General features: G+C 37.8%; 1 protein-coding gene across 2 annotated transcripts in view; it reads left to right on the top strand.

Moving 5' to 3' along the window:
- WNK3 (WNK lysine deficient protein kinase 3) overlaps window positions 1-18,674 on the top strand; it is a 144,954-nt gene that overhangs the window by 13,025 nt on the left and 113,255 nt on the right. For both annotated transcript variants that reach the window (XM_027096790.1, XM_027096789.1), the window contains exon 2: window positions 18,038-18,210. In XM_027096790.1, the coding sequence (XP_026952591.1) occupies window positions 18,038-18,210 (173 nt within the window). The remainder of the gene's footprint in view (window positions 1-18,037; window positions 18,211-18,674) is intronic.

Here is an 18,674-nt window from a genome sequence, read left to right as displayed (position 1 = left end):
AGATTGCCTTTTCACTGTCTTATGGTGCCTTTAATGCACAAGTTTTAAATTTCTTTTCTTTTTTTTGAGTGGGGGGTGGTACGCGGGCCTCTCACTGTTGTGGCCTCTCCCGTTGTGGAGCACAGGCTCCGGACGCTCAGGCCCAGCGGCCATGGCTCATGGGCCTAGCCGCTCCGTGGCATGTGGGATCTTCCCGGACCGGGGCACGAACCCGTGTCCCCTGCATCGGCAGGCGGACTCTCAAGCACTGCGCCACCAGGGAAGCCCAAGTTTTTAATTTTGATTAAGTTCAGTTTATATATTTTATCTTTTGTTGCCTGTGTACTTTAACTTAAAAATTCATTGCTAAACCCAGTGTCATGAAGATTTTTCCCCTATGTTTTCTTATAAAAGTTTTATAATTTTACCTCTTATGTTTATTAGGTCTTTGATGCATTTTGAGTTAATTTTTGTATATGGTGTAAGGTAAGGGTAACCACTGTTCTGCTCTCTGTTTTTACAAGTTCTTCATTCTTTTGCACATGGATACTCAGTTTCTCCAACCTTTTGTGAAGAGACAATCCTTTCTCCATTGAAAGATCTTGACATCCTTGTCGAAAATCATCTATTTGGCTATTTATACGCGGGATTATTTCTAGCTCTATAGTCTATTCCATTGATCTTTATGCCAGTATCACAGTGTTTTGATTACCATAGCTTTGTAGTAAGTTTTGAAGTCCAGAACTCCAACTTTGTTCTTTTTTCAAGATTGTTTTGGTTATTTGAGGTCCCTTGAGATTCCGTATGAATTTTAGGATGGGTTTTTTTTTAATTTCTGGGTTTTTTAGGATAGTTTTTATTTATTTCTGCGAAACAGTGGGATTTTGATAGAATCTGCAGATCTCTTTTGGCATTGACATCATAACAGTATTAAGGTTTTCAATCCGAAAAAATGGGATGTGTTTCTATTTATTTATGTCTTCTATAATTTTAGCAATGTTTTGTAGTTTTAAGTGTTATAAGTCTTTTGCCTCCTTAGATAAGTTTCTTCCTAGATATTTTATTCTTTTTGATGCTATTATAAATTGAATTATTTTCTTAATTTCCTTTTTGGATTATTTATTTTAGTGTATAGAAGCACAACTTTTTTTTTCCTTTTTCATTAGGGTGAATTTATTTATAATTTATCATTACATCAGTGCTATCCCCCTTGGGGTTCCCAACTTTATGCAGGATATCCCTTTATATTCTAGAAGCACAACTTATTTTTGAGTGTTGATTTTGTATCCTGCAACTTTGCTGAACTAGTTTAGTAGTGATTCATTTTTTTAATATATATATACATATATATCTTCTTTTTAAAAAATTTTTTTAACATCTTTATTGGAGTATAATTGCTTTACAATGGTGTGTTAGTTTCTGCTTTATAACAAAGTGAATCAGTTATACATATACATATGTTCCCATATCTCTTCCCTCTTGTGTCTCCCTCCCTCCCACCCTCCCTATCCCACCCCTGTAGGTGGTCACAGAGCACCGAGCTGATCTCCCTGTGCTATGCGGCTGCTTCTCACTAGCTATCTATTTTACGTTTGGTAGTGTATATATGTCCATGCCACTCTCTCACTTTGTCACAGTAGTGATTGATTTTGAGTGTCTGGAAAAGGAAGCTAACCACTAGTAAAAAGGAAAAAAATATGATATATTTTTAAGTTAACAGGAATAAAGTAAACAGCAAAGTAAAATAAATAAAGAACCTAAAATAAGATGGAAGGACTAAAATTAAATATATCTTTTGCTATATCAAATGTGGACAGATTGCACTTGCAGGAGTACCAACCAATATTAATATCTATTATAGAAGAAAGAAAGTAAACTTAAAGCATTAAACAGGGTATTATAAAGTTATTTACTTCACAGTTTAAGAAGATAAAGCCCTTTGATAAAGACCTATAGGCACCAAAAAGATTCTGGCTAATATTTTAAATTCAGAACCTCTAATAGATTAAAGGAAAATGGATAAACATATAGCTGTAGTAGGAAATTTCAGGTGCAGATCAAGTGGACGAAAAGTGAATAAATATAGAGGAAGTGAATTATATAATCCACAAACTCCATTTGATGGATATATAGAAGCTTATATTCTCCAAATGGGGAATATACATTTTTATGGTCTACAAGCCACTAAAAAAGTTGGTTAAATATGTGGCCCAAAGAAAACCTTAAGTTAAAAGAAAAGAGATTTTATATTCTGCATTACTCAATAAAATTAGAAATAAATAATGAAAAAAGTAACCAAAAAACTCTTAACTAATTGGAGATCAGAAATCGCACTCCTAGATAAAATTTGGATCAAGGAGAAAATCAAAACTCAAAGTATAAACTACCTAGAAAGCAATGAAAAAGAAGACATTGCAACAAAACTTGAGTCATTGCAAAAGCTATACCCAGAAGAAAATTTATCAGCTAAAATGTCTTCATTATTAATGAACAGTAACTGTTGGGTTGGCAAAAAAGTGCCTTCGTTTTTCAAGTAAAAATAAAAGACACATTTTTCATTTTCACTAAGAAATTTATTGAACAACGTATTCACCCTTTTGTTCTACTACCTCCTGCCATTTTTCAGGCAACTTCATAATTCCAACTTCCCAAAACTTTTTATCATTTTTTTTCTTTCGGTATGTGGTCCTCTCACTGTTGTGGCCTCTCCTGTTGCGGAACACAGGCTCCGGACGCGCAGGCTCAGTGGCCATGGCTCATGGGCCTAGCCGCTCCGCGGCATGTGGAATCTTCCCGGACCGGGGCACGAACCCGTGTCCCCTGCATCGGCAGGCTGACTCCCAACCACTGCGCCACCAGGGAAGCCCCACTTTTTATCTTTTTGAGCAAAGAGCTCTTCCAGGTGCCTTTTACAGTCTTCCAGGGAATGGAAATTTTTTCCTTTAAGAGAATTTTGTAAAGACCGAAATAAATGGAAATCCGAAGGTGCAATGTCTGGTGAATATGGCAGATGAATCAGAACTTCCCAGCCAAGCTGTAACAGGTTTTGCCTGGTTATCAAAGAAACATGTGGTCTAGTGTTATCCTGGTGGAAGATTATGCGTTTTCTGTTGACTAATTCCAGACGCTTTTCATCAAGTGCTGCTTTCAGTTGGTCTAATTGGGAGCAGTACTTGTTGGAATTAATCGTTTGGTTTTCCAGAAGGAGCTCATAATAGAGGACTCCCTTCCAATCCTACCATATACATAACATCACCTTCTTTGGATGAAGACCAGCCTTAGGTGTGGTTGGTGGTGGTTCATTTCACTTGCCCCACGATCTCTTCCGCTCCACGTTATTGTACAGTGTCAAAGGAATTCACATAACCAAGCTGGTGCAAATGATTTTCACCGCTTGATTTGGATATTCTGAATATGTCGGCTATCTCCCACATGGTATAACATTGATTGTTCTCAATGAATGTCTCGATTTGATGGTTATCAACTTCAACTGGTCTACCCAACTGTAGAGCATCGTCCAGCGAGAACTCTCCAGCAGGAAACTTCGCAAACCACTTTTGACATGTTCGATCAATCACAGCACCTTCTCCATACACTGCACCAATCGTTTTTTGCATTTCGGTTGCGTTTTTACCTTTCTTGAAATAATAAAGTATAATATGCCAAAAATGTTGCTTTTTTTCCTTCCATCTTCAATATTAGAATCACTACACAAAAATTCACCAATTTTGATAAGAGTTTTTTTTAAATGCACGCTGATATGACAGCTGTCACATACAATCTAACAAAATTGTTTGAATGAAGTTAAAGACTATTAAGTGCTACTAGAGCCATCTTATGGAAAAAACTGGCCAAACCTGTGGCCAACCCGATAGAAGGAATTTAGTACCTATCTTAAGACATTAGGGAAATAACAGTAAAAGAAAGCAAAATAAAGGAAGAGGGAATTAATAAAGATACCTGAAATCAAAAATTATAAATAGATATGAAATTCTAATATTTTGGACTCTCTGAAAAATGATTAATAAACCTGATGAAAGAAAATATGAGGGCAAAAAATACATGAGAGAAGATATGAGAAATGCAACATAGCCAGCTCTGGAAGAGTAAAAGAATTAGACTATGATGTGGACATTTGACAACAAATTTTCCTAACATTTTCATATGAAACATTTCAAATATAGAACAAAGTTGAAAATGTTAGAACATTCGTAATATCTGCTGTCTAGATTCTACCTTTCATATTGATAACACAGTTTAAATCTTAAGTAATGGATTACTCCTAATCAAAATATAAACCCAAAATGTACAGGAGAAAAAGAAAAGTTAAATAGGCCAGTTATTAAGACGATGTAGAGAGGGGATTTAAGCTCTTTTTTTCCCCCTCTTAATACCAGGGCAAGGAAGCATCCCAAGAATTTGCAATGCGAAATTGTTTATAATAAAGAAAACTTGGATCAGTCTAAATGCCCATCAATGGGTGAATGGCTAAATTGTGTTAGAACTATCTAATGAGATATTATAGAATAGTTAAACTAGAACTATACATATCAAAATACATAAATATAAAAAATGTAATATTGAGCAAAATAATTTGCAAAAGGACACATACCATGTGATAACCAATTATATCTCCTACAGTAGCAAGGAATAATTGGAAATTGCAATTTTTAAAAAGTACTATTTACAGTAGCACCCAAAAATGAAATACTTAAGTATAAATAACAAAGTATGTGTAGAATCTGTATGCTGATAACTAAAAAACACTGTTAAAAGAAATCGAAGATCTCTATAAATGGATTGGTTGGTTGGAAGACTCACTGTTGCTAAGATGTTCATTCTCTCCATATGACCTAGAAATTCAAAACAATTATATCGGAATCCCGGCAGGAATGTTTTTACATGTTGACAAGCTGATTCTAAAACTAATATGGAAAGGCAAGGAACTAGAATAGCTGAAACAATTTTGATAAAGAAGAACAAGTTTGAAGAATTCATGTTAACTGATTTCTAGACTTACTCTAAAGGTATAGTAATAATACATGTATGGTATTGGCAAAAAGGTAGACACACAGATCAGTGGAACAAAACAGAGTTCAGAAATAGACCCAAACACATATGGTCAAGTGATTTTAAAAAGGAAAATGGTGCAATGTTAATTTGGCATAGAAAGGATGGTCTTTTCAACAAAAGGTGCCGGAACAATTGGACATACATATTCAAAAAAATGAATCTTGACCTAACTCTCATACATTATACAAAGTTTAACTCAAAATAAATTATAGACCTAAAAAGTAAAACAAGAAACTAAAACTTCTAGAAGGAAACATATGAGAAAATCTTTTTGAAATTTTGGTTAGGCAGAGAGTTCTTGGATATAACAACAAAATCGTGATCCAAAGAAAAAAATCAATAAATTGGACTTCATCAAAATTAAAATATTTTGCTCTAAGAAAGACATGTTAAGAGAATGAAAAGACAGTCCACAGACTGGCAAATAATATTTTCTTTCCTTTTTTAAAAAATTTATTTATTTTTGGCTGCGTTGGGTTTTCATCACCGCGCACGGGCTTTCTCTAGTTGCGGCAAGAGGGGGCTACTCTTCATTGCGGTGTGTGGGCTTCTCATTGTGGTGGCTTCTCTTGTTGCAGAGCACAGGCTCTAGGCGCACAGGCTTCAGTAGTTGTGGCTTGTGGACTCTAGAGTGCAGGCTCAGTAGTTGTGGCACACCGGCTTAGTTGCTCCACGGCATGTGGAATCTTCCCAGACCAGGGATCGAACCTGTGTCCTCTGCATTGGCAGGCAGATTAGTAACCACTGCGCCACCAGGGAAGTCCCCCTGGCAGAGAATATTTTCAAATCACATATGTGACAAAGGACTTGTGTCCAGAATCTATAAAGAACTCGCAAAACTTAACAAGGTAAAACAACCCAATTTTAAAATGGGCTAAAGATTTGAACAGTCATCTCACCAAAGAAGACAGATATATGGCAAGTAAGCGTTTGAGAAGATGCTTTAAATAAGGAAATTATATTGTTAGGGAAAAGGAAATTAAAACCATAATCTCATACTCCAGTACAACTATTAGAATGGCTAAAACCAACCAAACCAGAAAAGCCACCTGACAGTACCAGCTGTTGGTGAGGATGAAGAATGCAGAGAAATTCTCATATATTGCTGTCTTTTTCTTATAAAGTTAAGCATACCTTATGACCAATCAATCCTACATGAGATAGTTACCCAAGAAAACCTATGTTCACACAAAGACGTGTACATGAATATATTTATAGTAGCTTTATTTATAATTACTCAAAACTGAAATCACCCAAATTCTCCTCATCTGGGGAATGGATAAGTCGACTATGTTTCATCCATAGGTGGAATACTATTCAACAATTAAAAGCAACAAACTATTGATACTTGCACAATAAGGATAAATCTAAAAGACATTATCTAAGTGAAAGATGCCAGGCTCAAAGGCTTTCTTCTCATTTATAAGAGTTTCTAGAAAAGACAAAATTATAGGAATAATAAATAGATCAGTGGTTTCTAGAATTTAAGGGTGAGGTGAGAGTTTGACTATAAAGGGATGGTGCAAGGGAGTTTTTTCCGGGGAGTGATGGAACTGTTCTGTATTTTAATTGTGGCAGTGGTTACATGACTTTATGCATTTGTTGAAACTCATGAAACTGTACACCAAAAAGAGTCAATTTTACTAGATATAAACTTTAAAATAAAATTTAATATATGGCTCAGGAGAAAGAAGCTGAGAGACTATCAGCTCTTTCTCCCTACCCCCGGCCTGCACAAAAAAAATCTTACTGAAACTCTGGACAAATGGAAAGCCATGTTCTTAGATGGTTTTCAGATGCCAGTTTTATCCAAAATTTTATATATGTTTCCAATTAAGATTCCAGGGGATTCTATTTTATTTTATTTTGTATTTTATTGATTTACTTTTAAACTTTTTATTTTATATTGGAGTATAGTTGATTAACAATATTGTGCCAGTTTCAGCTGCACAACAAAGTGATTCAGTTACTCATATACACGTATCTATTCTTTTTCAAATTCCTTTCCCAATTAGGCCGCCACGTAATATTGAGCAGAGTTCCCTGTGCTATACAGCAGGTCCCCGTTGGCTATTCATTTTAAATATAGTACTGTGTACACATCAATCCCAAACTCTCTAATCATCTCTCCCCACAATCCTTCCCTCCTGGCAACCACAAGTTCGATAAGTCTGTGAATCTGTTTCTGCTTTACAAGTAAGTTCATTTGTATCATTTTTTTTTTTTGCAGTACGCGAGCCCTCACTGCTGTGGCCTCTCCCGCTGCGGAGCACAGGCTCCGGACGCGCAGGCTCAGCGGCCATGGCTCACGGGCCCGGCCGCTCCACGGCATGTGGGACCTTCCCAGACCGGGGCACGAACCCGTGTCCCCTGCATCGGCAGGCAGACTCCCAACCACTGCGCCACCAGGGAAGCCCTGTATCATTTTTTTAAGATTCCGCATATAAGGGATATCATACAATATTTCTCCCTCTCTGTCTGACCCACTTCACTCAGCACAACAATCTCCAGGTCCATCCATGTTGCCACAGATGGCATTACTTCATTCTTTTTAATGGCCAAGTAACATTCCATTGTATATATGTACCACATCTTCTTCATCCATTCATCTGTTGATGGACATTTAGGTTGCTTCCATGCCTTGGCTATTGCTGCTGTTGTAAAGCTGCACTGAGCAGCTTATGGGATTTTAGTTCCACGACCAGGGATCAAACCCGGGCCCTTGGCAATGAGTGTGCAGAGTCCTAACCAGTGGACCACCAGGGTATTCCTGATTCTCTTTTATTTTAATTGAAAAAAATGATCTTAATTTTTTTATGGAATATAAATAGATTAGCCAAGAAAATAATGAAGAATAGGAAAGTGACTTAGTCTTACCAGTTATTAAACATACTGAAAGCTACTGCCATAGGAATAGACAGATTGGTGGAAGGAAGCAGAACCCATTGTAGCTGGAAATTTAATATACAACAAACATGTTCTTCAAGTCAGTGAGAAACGAATGGTTTAAGTGGTGCTAGCAAAACTGATTAACCATCTAGATGAGAATACTGCATGTACAGAAATGGATTCCAGATGGATTAAGAAGTTAAATATAAAAAGTAAAGTCTTAGAAGACTAAAATTTAGATATTTACATAAGAGATATTCAATAAAGTAAAAGATATTACTGAGTGACTATGGGGTGTACTAAATGGTCATTATCTGAAGAAAAGACTCTTCTGTGCCAGTCTTCTCCCCCTAATTTTCCAGATATAACTGCAGTTATTCATTTGTATATCTGTCTAGTCCTTTTTCAATACATTTAAATATATACTAGAAAACATAGCATTGTTCGGGATGGTTCTTCTTTTATGTACAAAGTATATTATAAATTTTCTTTCAGATCGATTTTTTTCACTCACCAGTAGGTCTTAGAGATCTATCCACATTAGTACACATAGATCTAGCTCATTCGTTTAACTGTTACTTGTTTATAACCAAGTTTAGCATACTGTGACCCATTTGATCCTGGGCAGGTTACTTAACCACCTTAACCTCAGTTTTTTTTTTTTCAAAATGGCGATGACAATAGTAGTGACTATCTCAAAGGGTTGTTGTAGGGACTAAATGTGTTAATATACAAAAAAATTTAGGACAGTGCTTGGCATATAATAAACTTTGTTATTGACATTTTGATTATTTCTAATTTTTCACAACTACAGACCATGCTGCAACTGACTGTCATTTACATATTTTCTTATACACATCAAGGAATAATGTAAATAACCAAAAATGAAATTGCCAGAGCTCTGGTGTGCTGCTTAACTAGGGTTACTATGAAGTCTTAAAAAAACCTCTTTTAACAGAAGTCTTTTCCTTTTATCAAGTTGCCATTTCTTCTACTCTCTTGAGTTTGATAAAAATACATTCTAGGGACTTCCCTGGTGGCGCAGTGGTTAAGAGTCCGCCTGCCAATGCAGGGGACATGGGTTCGATCCCTGGTCTGGGAAGATCCCACATGCCTCAGAGCAACTAAGCCCACGGGCCCTAGAGCCCATGCTCTGCGACAAGAGAAGCCACCGCAGTGAGAAGCACACAGCAAATAAGACCCAACACAGCCAAAAATAATTAAATTAAAAAAATTCTATCAAGGTATATATTTTTTATCTTAAAAAAATCCTTTGAACCCTTCTCATATTTCAAACACTACTGTGGATTTACTTATATATTTCTTGGTGGGGTTTAGGAAGGGATGGGAATTAATTTAATATGTTGTTAACCATCTTGAAATGGAAATCATACCTAAATTTTTAACTAGCATATTTGATTATTTCTCTATCAACATCAAAGCTTAAAATAGTTCTGTCACTCCTTTCTCTCCTGCTTCCCCTTGCAGAAGACAGAAATAGTTTTTATTCTTCCTTCTCTATTAGATTTTAATGAAATAATCTGGAATTTTAATTAAAGACTTACCTTTTTGCATTACAGTTGACCTTTGAACAACGTGGGGGATAAGGGTGCTGGCCCTGAGGAGTAGAAAATTCATTATAACTTTATAGTCGGCTTTCCATATCTGCAGTTCTGCATCCAAGGATTCAACCAACCACCTATCATGTAGCAATGTAGTATTTATTGAAAAAAAATCCATGTGTAAGTGGGTCTATGGAGTTGAAACTTGTGTTGTTCAAAGGTCAACTGCATATATCTTCTATTTTAATTACTGTTTAGAAAATTTTACCAAACATATTAGCCACAGTTACTTAGGCTTCATTTTTTTAAAACATCTTTATTGGGGTATAATTGCTTTACAATGGTGTGTTAGTTTCTGCTTTATAACAAAGTGAATCAGTTATACATATACATATGTTCGCATATCTCTTCCCTCTTGCATCTTCCTCCCTCCCACCCTCCCTATCCCACCCTCCAGGCGGTCACAAAGCACCGAGCTGATCTCCCTGTGCTATGCGGCTGCTTCCCACTAGCTATCTACCTTACGTTTGGTAGTGTATATATGTCCATGCCTCTCTCTCGCTTTGTCCCAGCTCACCCTTCCCCCTCCCCATATCCTCAAGTCCGTTCTGAAGTAGGTCCGTGTCTTTATTCCTGTCTTACCCCTAGGTTCTTCATGACATTTTTTTCTTAAATTCCATATATATGTGTTAGCATACGGTATTTGTCTTTCTCTTTTGAAATTACGTCACTCTGTATGACAGACTCTAGGTCTATCCACCTCATTACAAATAACTCAATTTCGTTTCTTTTGATGGCTGAGTAATATTCCATTGTATATATGTGCCACATCTTCTTTATCCATTCATCTGTTGATGGACACTTAGGTTGTTTCCATCTCCAGGCTATTGTAAATAGAGCTGAAATGAACATTTTGGTACATGACTCTTTTTGAATTATGGTTTTCTCAGGTTATATGCCCAGTAGTGGGATTGCTGGGTCATATGGTAGTTCTATTTGTAGTTTTTTAAGGAACCTCCATACTGTTCTCCATAGTGGCTGTACCAATTCACATTCCCACCAGCAGCGCAGGAGTGTTCCCTTTTCTCCACACCCTCTCCAGCATTTATTGTTTCCAGATTTTTTGATGATGGCCATTCTGACTGGTGTGAGATGCTATCTCATTGTAGTTTTGATTTTCATTTCTCTAATGATTAATGATGTTGAGCATTCTTTCATGTGTTTGTTGGCAGTCTGTATATCTTCTTTGGAGAAATGTCTATTTAGGTCTTCTGCCCATTTTTGGATTGGGTTGTTTGTTTTTTTGATATTGAGCTGCATGAGCTGCTTGTAAATTTTGGAAATTAATCCTTTGTCAGTTGCTTCATTTGCAAATATTTTCTCCCATTCTGAGGGTTGTCCTTTAGTCTTGTGTATGGTTTCCTGTGCTGTGCAAAAGCTTTGAAGTTTCATTAGGTCCCATTTGTTTATTTTTGTTTTTATTTCCATTTCTCTAGGAGGTGGGTCAAAAAGGATCTTGCTGTGATTTATGTCATAGAGTGTTCTGCCTATGTTTTCCTCTAAGAGTTTGATAGTTTCTGGCCTTACATTTAGATCTTTAATCCATTTTGAGCTTATTTTTGTGTATGGTGTTAGGGAGTGATCTAATCTCATACTTTTACATGTACCTACCTGTCCAGTTTTCCCAGCACCACTTATTAAAAAGGCTTTCCTTTCTCCAGTGTACATTCCTGCCTCCTTTATCAAAGATAAGGTGACCATATGTGCGTGAGTTTATCTCTGGGCTTTCTATCCTGTTCCATTGATCTATCTTTCTGTTTTTGTGCCAGTACCATATTGTCTTGATTACTGTAGCTTTGCAGTATAGTCTGAAGTCAGGGAGCCTGATTCCTCCAGCTCTGTTTTTCGTTCTCAAGATTGCTTTGGCTATTCGGGGTCTTTTGTGTTTCCATACAAATTGTGAAATTTTTTGTTCTAGTTCTGTGAAAAATGCCAGTGGTAGTTTGATAGGGATTGCGTTGAATCTGTAGATTGCTTTGGGTAGTAAAGTCATTTTCCCAATATTGATTCTTCCAATCCAAGAACATGGTATATCTCTCCATCTATTTGTATCATCTTTAATTTCTTTCATCAGTGTCTTATAATTTTCTGCATACAGGTCTTTTGTCTCCTTAGGTAGGTTTATTCCTAGATATATTATTCTTTTTGTTGCAATGGTAAATGGGAGTGTTTTCTTGATTTCCCTTTCAGATGTTTCATCATTAGTGTATAGTAATGCAAGAGATTTCTGTGCATTAATTTTGTATCCTGCAACTTTACCAAATTCATTGATTAGTTCTAGTCGTTTTTTGGTAGCATGTTTAGGATTCTCTATGTATAGTATCATGTCATCTGCAAACAGTGACAGCTTTACTTCTTCTTTTCCGATTTGGATTCCTTTTATTTCCTTTTCTTCTCTGATTGCTGTGGCTAAAACTTCCAAAACTATATTGAATAAGAGTGGTAAGAGTGGGCAACCTTGTCTTGTTCCTGATCTTAGTGGAAATGCTTTCAGTTTTTCACCATTGAGGATGATGTTTGCTGTGGGTTTGTCATATATGGCCTTTATTATGTTGAGGAAAGTTCCCTCTATGCCTACTTTCTGCAGGGTTTTTATCATAAATGGGTGTTGAATTTTGTTGAAAGCTTTCTCTGCATCTATTGAGATGATCGTATGGTTTTTCTCCATCAAGTTGTTAATATGGTTTATCACATTGATTGATTTGCATATATTGAAGAATCCTTGCATTCCTGAAATAAACCCCACTTGATCATGGTGTATGATCCTTTTAATGTGCTGTTTGATTCTGTTTGCTAGTATTTTTTTGAGGATTTTTGCATCTGTGTTCGTCAGTGATATTGGCATGTAGTTTTCTTTCTTTGTGACATCCTTGTCTGGTTTTGGTATCAGGGTGATGGTGGCCTCATAGAATGAGCTTGGGAGTGTTCCTCCTCTCCAATTTTTTGGAAGAGTTTGAGAAGGATAGGTGTTAGCTCTTCTCTAAATGTTTGATAGGATTCACCTGTGAAGCCATCTGGTCCTGGACTTTTGTTTGTTGGAAGATTTTTAATCACAGTTTCAATTTCAGTGCTTGTGATTGGTCTGTTCATATTTTCTATTTCTTCCTGATTCAGTCTTGGCAGGTTGTGCATTTCTAAGAATTTGTCCATTTCTTCCAGGTTGTCCATTTTATTGGCATAGAGTTGCTTGTAGTAATCTCTCATGATCTTTTGTATTTCTGCAATGTCAGTTGTAACTTCTCCTTTTTCATTTCTAATTCTATTGATTTGAGTCTTCTCCCTTTTTTTCTTGATGAGTCTGGCTAATGGTGTATCTATTTTGTTTATCTTCTCAAAGAACCAGCTTTTAGTTTTATTGATCTTTGCTATTGTTTCCTTCATTTCTTTTTCATTTATTTCTGATCTGAATTTTATGATTTCTTTCCTTCTGCTAATTTTGGGGTTTTTTTGTTCTTCTTTCTCTAATTGCTTGAGGTGCAAGGTTAGGTTGTTTATTCGAGATGTTTCCTGTTTCTTAAGGTTGGATTGTATTGCTATAAACTTCCCTCTTAGAACTGCTTTTGCTGCATCCCATAGGTTTTGAGTCGTCATGTCTCCATGTCATTTGTTTCTAGGTGTTTTTTGATTTCCTCTTTGATTTCTTCAATGATCACTTCGTTATTAAGTAGTGTATTGTTTAGCCTCCATGTGTTTGTATTTTTTACAGATGTTTTCCTATAATTGATATCTAGTCTTATGGCATTGTGGTCGGAAAAGGTACTTGATACAATTTCAATTTTCTTAAATTTGCCAAGGCTTGACTTGTGATCAAGGATATGATCTATCCTGGAGAATCTTCCATGAGCACTTGAGAAAAATGTGTATTCTGTTGTTTTTGGATGGAGTGTCCTACAAATATCAATTAAGTGCATCTTGTTTAATGTATCATTTAAAGCTTGTGTTTCCTTATTTATTTTCATTTTGGATGATCTGTCCATTGGTGAAAGTGGGATGTTAAAGTCCCCTACTATGAATGTGTTATTGTTGATTTCCCCTTTTATGGCTGTTAGTATTTGCCTTATGTATTGAGGTGCTCCTATGTTGGGTGCATAAATATTTACCATTGTTATATCTTCTTCTTGGATGGATCCCTTGATCATTATATAGTGTCCTTCTTTGTCTCTTCTAATAGTCCTTATTTTAACGTCTATTTTGTCTGATATGAGAATTACTACTCCAGCTTTCTTTTGGTTTTCATTTGCATGGAATGTCTTTTTCCATCCCCTTACTTTCAGTCTGTATGTGTCTCTAGGTCTGAAGTGGGTCTGTTGTAGACAGCAAATATATGGGTCTTGTTTTTGTATCCATTCAGCCAATCTGTGTCTTTTGGTGGGAGCATTTAGTCCATTTACATTTAAGGTAATTATCGATATGTATGTTCCTATTCCCATATTCTATATTGTTTTGAGTTCGTTATTCTAGGTCTTTTCCTTCTTTTGTGTTTCTTGCCTAGAGAAATTCCTTTAGCATTTGTTGTAAAGCTGGTTTGGTGGTGCTGAACTCTCTCAGATTTTGCTTGTCCATAAAGTTTTTAATTTCTCCATCAAATCTGAATGAGATCCTTGCTGGGTAGAGTAATCGTGGTTGTAGGTTTTTCTCTTTCATCACTTTCAGTATGTCCTGCCACTCCCTTCTGGCTTGCAGAGTTTCTGCTGAGAGATCAGCTGTTAACCTTATGGAGATTCCCTTGTGTGTTATTTTTCCCTTGCTACTTTTAATATGCTTTCTTTGTATTTAATTTTTGACAGTTTGATTAATATGTGTCTTCGCATATTTCTCCTTGGATTTATCCTGTATGGGACTTTCTGTGCTTCCTGGACTTGATTAACTATTTCCTTTCCCATATTAGGGAAGTTTTCAACTATAATCTATTGATATTTTCTCAGTCCCTTTCTTTTTCTCTTCTTCTTCTGGAACCCCTATAATTCAAATGTTGGTGCATTTAATGTTGTCCCAGAGGTCTCTGAGACTGTCCTCAGTTCTTTTCATTCTTTTTTCTTTATTCTGCTCTGCAGTAGTTATTTCCACTATTTTATCTTCCAGGTCACTTATCCGTTCTTCTGCCTCAGTTATTCTGCTATTGATCCCATCTAGAGTATTTTTCTTTTCATTTATTGTGTTGTTCATCATTGTTTCATCTTTAGTTCTTCTAGGTCCTTGTTAAATGTTTCTTGCATTTTGTCTATTCTGTTTCCAAGATTTTGGATCATCTTTACTGTCATTATTCTGAATTCTTTTTCAGGTAGACTGCCTATTTCCTCTTCATTTGTTAGGTCTGGTGCGTTTTTTATCTTGCTCCTTCATCTGCTGTGTGTTTTTCTATCTTCTCATTTTGCTTATCTTACTGTGTTTGGGGTCTCCTTTTCAGGCTGCACGTTTGTAGTTCCTGTTGTTTTTGTTGTCTGTCCCCAGTGGCTAAGGTTGTTCAGTGGGTTTTGTAGGCTTCCTGGTGGAGGGGAGAAGTGCCTGTGTTCTGGTGGATGAGGCTGGATCTTGTCTTTCTGGTGGGCAGGTCCACGTCTGGTGGTGTGTTTTGGGGTGTCTGTGGCCTTATTATGATTTTAGGCAGCCTCTCTGCTAATGGGTGGTATTGTGTTCCTGTTTTGCTAGTTGTTTGGCATAGGGTGTCCAGCACTGTAGCTTGCTGGTCGTTGAGTGAAGCTGGGTTCTGGTGTTGAGCAGGAGATCTCTGGGAGATTTTCGCCTTTTGATATTATGTGAAGCTGCGTGGTCTCTTGTTGACCAGTGTCCTGAAGTTGGCTCTCCCACCTCAGAGGCACAGCACTGACTCCTGGCTGCAGCACCAAGAGCCTTTCATTCACATGGCTCAGAATAAAAGGGAGAAAAAGTAGAGAGAAAGAATTAGTAGAAGTAGGAAGAAAGAAAGAAAGAAAGAAAGGTAGGAAGGAAGAAAGAAGAAAAGAAGGAAAGAAGGAAAGGAGGAAAGAAAGAAAGGAAGGAGGGAGGGATGGAGGGAGGGACAGATGGTGGGAGGAAGGAAGGAAGGAAGAAAGGAGGGAAGGAAGGAAAAAAGAAAGAATGAAGGCAATAAATTAAAATAAAATAGAGTAAAATATAATAAAGTTATTAAATTAAAAAATAATTATTAAGAAAAAAAACTTAAAAAAAAACGGACGGATGGAACTTTAGGACAAATGGTGGAAGCAAATCTATACAGACAAAATCTCATACAGAAGCATACATGTACACACTCACAAAAAGAGGAAATGGGGAAAAAATCATAAATCTTGCTCTCAAGGTCCACCTCCTCAATTTGGGATGATTCGTTGTCTAAAGGAGGGAAGGAAGTAAAGAAAGAAAGAAGATAAAGTAAAATAATATAGAGTTATTAAAATTAATTATTAAGAAAGAAAAAAAATTAAAGAAAAACCAAACACAAAAAATGGACGGATAGAACCCTAGGACAAATGGTGGAAGCAAAGCTATACAGACAAAATCTCACACAGAAGGATACACATACACACTCACAAAAAGAGTAAAAGGGGAAAAAAATCATCAATCTTGCTCTCAAAGTACACCTCCTCAATTTGGGATGATTGGTTGTCTATTCAGGTATTCCACAGATGCAGGGTACATCAAGTTGATGGTCGAGCTTTAATCCGCTGCTCCTGAGGCTGCTGGGAGAGATTTCCCTTTCTCTTCTTTGTTCTCACAGCTCCCAGGGGTTCAGCTTTGGATTTGGCCCCGCCTCTGCGTGTAGGTCGCCAGAGGGCGTCTGTTTTTCTCTCAGACAGGACGGGGTTAAAGGAGCCGCTGATTCGGGGGCTCTGGCTCACTCAGGCCGGGGGGAGGGAGGGGCCCGGAGTGTGGGGCGGGCCTGCAGCGGCAGAGGCCAGCATGACGTTGCACCAGTCTGAGGCGCGCCATGCGTTCGCCCGGGGAAGTTGTCCCTGGATCCTGGGAACCCGGCAGTGGCGGGCCGCACAGTCTCCTGGGAAGGGAGGTGTAGATAGTGACCTGTGCTCGAACACAGGCTTCTTGGCGGCGGCAGCAGCAGGCTTAGCATCTCCTGCCCATCTCTGGGGTCCGCGCCTTTAGCCGTGGCTCGCTCCCGTCTCTGGAGCTCCTTTAAGCAGCGCTCTTAATCCCCTCTCCTCGTGCACCAGGAAACAAAGAGGGAAGAAAAAGTCTCTTGCCTCTTCGGCAGCTCCAGAGCTTTACCCGGACTCCCTCCCAGCTAGCTGTGGTGCAGTAGCCCCCTTCAGGCTGTGTTCATGCCGCCAGCCCCAGTCCTCTCCCTGTGCTCTGACCGAAGCCGAGCCTCAGCTCACAACCCCGCCCGCCCTGGCGGGTGAGCAGACAAGCCTCTCAGGCTGGTGAGTGCCGGTCGGCACCGATCCTCTGTGCGGGAATCTCTCCGCTTTGCTCTCCGCACCCCTGTTGCTGCGCTCTCCTCTGCGTCTCCGAAGCTCCCCACCACCGCCACCTGCAGTCTCCGCCCGCAAAAGGGCTTCCTTGTGTGTGGAAACCTTTCCGCATTCAGCTCCCTCCCACTGGTGCAGTTCCCATCCCTATTCTTTTGTGTTTGTTTTTTCTTTTTTTATTTTGCCCTACCCAGGTACGTGGGGAGTTTCTTGCCTTTTGGGAGGTCTGAGATCTTCTGCCAGCATTCAGTAGGTGTTCTAGGAGTTGTTCCACGTGTAGATGTATTTCTCGTGTATCTGTGGGGAGGAAGGTGATCTCCGCGTCTTACTCTTCTGCCATCTTCCCCTCCACCTCGGGAAACTTTCTTATTGTTTTGATTTTTTACTTTTTCTCACTTTGAGATACTGTTTTTCTTTTCCAGCAAGGGAATTTTTACTTACTATTTATTATTTATTTTTCCAGTTTTATTGAGATGTAGTTGACATATAACAATGTAGAAGTTTAAGGTATGCAACATAATGATTTGAGATATATATATAGTGAAATGATTATCACAAAAGTTTAGTTAACATCAAAGATATTGTTTTTCAAGGCATTGATTTATTATGTAGGTAGGTTTGTAACATAGTTATGAAATGTAACAACTGCTGCATTTTGCTGTATGAGAGGAGTCAAAGTAACTACCTAACAAAGAATATCAATGATTATATAGGTACTGAGAAAAGAATTGACAGGTGAAAATAGATACATACATATAATAAAATAAAGCACTCAGGGCTTCCCTGGTGGCTCAGTGGTTGATAGTCCGCCTGCCGATGCAGGGGACATGGGTTCGTGCCCCGGTTCGGGAAGATCCCACATGCCGTGGAGCGGCTGGGCCTGCGCATCCGGAGCCTGTGCTCTGCAGCGGGAGAGGCCACAACAGTGAGGGGCCTGGGTACCGCAAAAAAATAAAAATAAATAAATAAATAAAGCACTCATTTGAGTGTTGTTAGAAGTGTGCAAGAGAATTTCTAGACTTTAATTTGGAACTTGATCTTCCATTTTAGGACCGGAAATTAACCAAAGCTGAGCAGCAAAGGTTCAAGGAAGAAGCAGAGATGTTAAAGGGTCTCCAGCATCCCAATATAGTTCGATTCTATGATTCCTGGGAGTCTATACTAAAAGGAAAGAAATGTATTGTATTAGTGACTGAACTTATGACATCAGGAACCTTAAAGACGTAAGTTGACCCTGAAAGTGCCAATGGAGTTTTATTTGGAAATAATTTTCAGGATTCGCAAAAGTTGTTTGTAAAGTAACACTACTTGATTAAAGAATTTGTAGAATCTGAATCTAGTGACTATGTTTCAGGGCAGGTTAAAAAATTTTGATGTTAATGAAGTTTGTTAGAAAATACAATGTTGAGAAATTAATATTTGTGGGATATCATAGAATTTTAGAATTAGAAATCATTATAGAGATAATATAATGCCATTTTGTAGAAGATGATGAAAGGTTGGGGACGTGGCCAGATTCACATATCTAGTGAGCAGTACTATGTAATTATAGTCTATTGTTTTGTTTCTGAATACAGTGTTTCATTTGATGGTATAACCACTTTTTTGTGGTTATTAAATGTGCGATGTACTTTTTCTGTTTCCTAGCATCTTTGCACTAAAATTTTACATAGTTAAACCCTCTGAT

The sequence above is a fragment of the Aethalodelphis obliquidens genome, unplaced genomic scaffold (genome assembly GCF_003676395.1).
Source record: "Aethalodelphis obliquidens isolate GAN/ISIS:26980383/991018 unplaced genomic scaffold, ASM367639v1 scaffold108, whole genome shotgun sequence".
NCBI classification, from domain to species: domain Eukaryota; kingdom Metazoa; phylum Chordata; class Mammalia; order Artiodactyla; family Delphinidae; genus Aethalodelphis; species Aethalodelphis obliquidens.
This window is presented reverse-complemented; position numbering and strand designations above follow the sequence as displayed.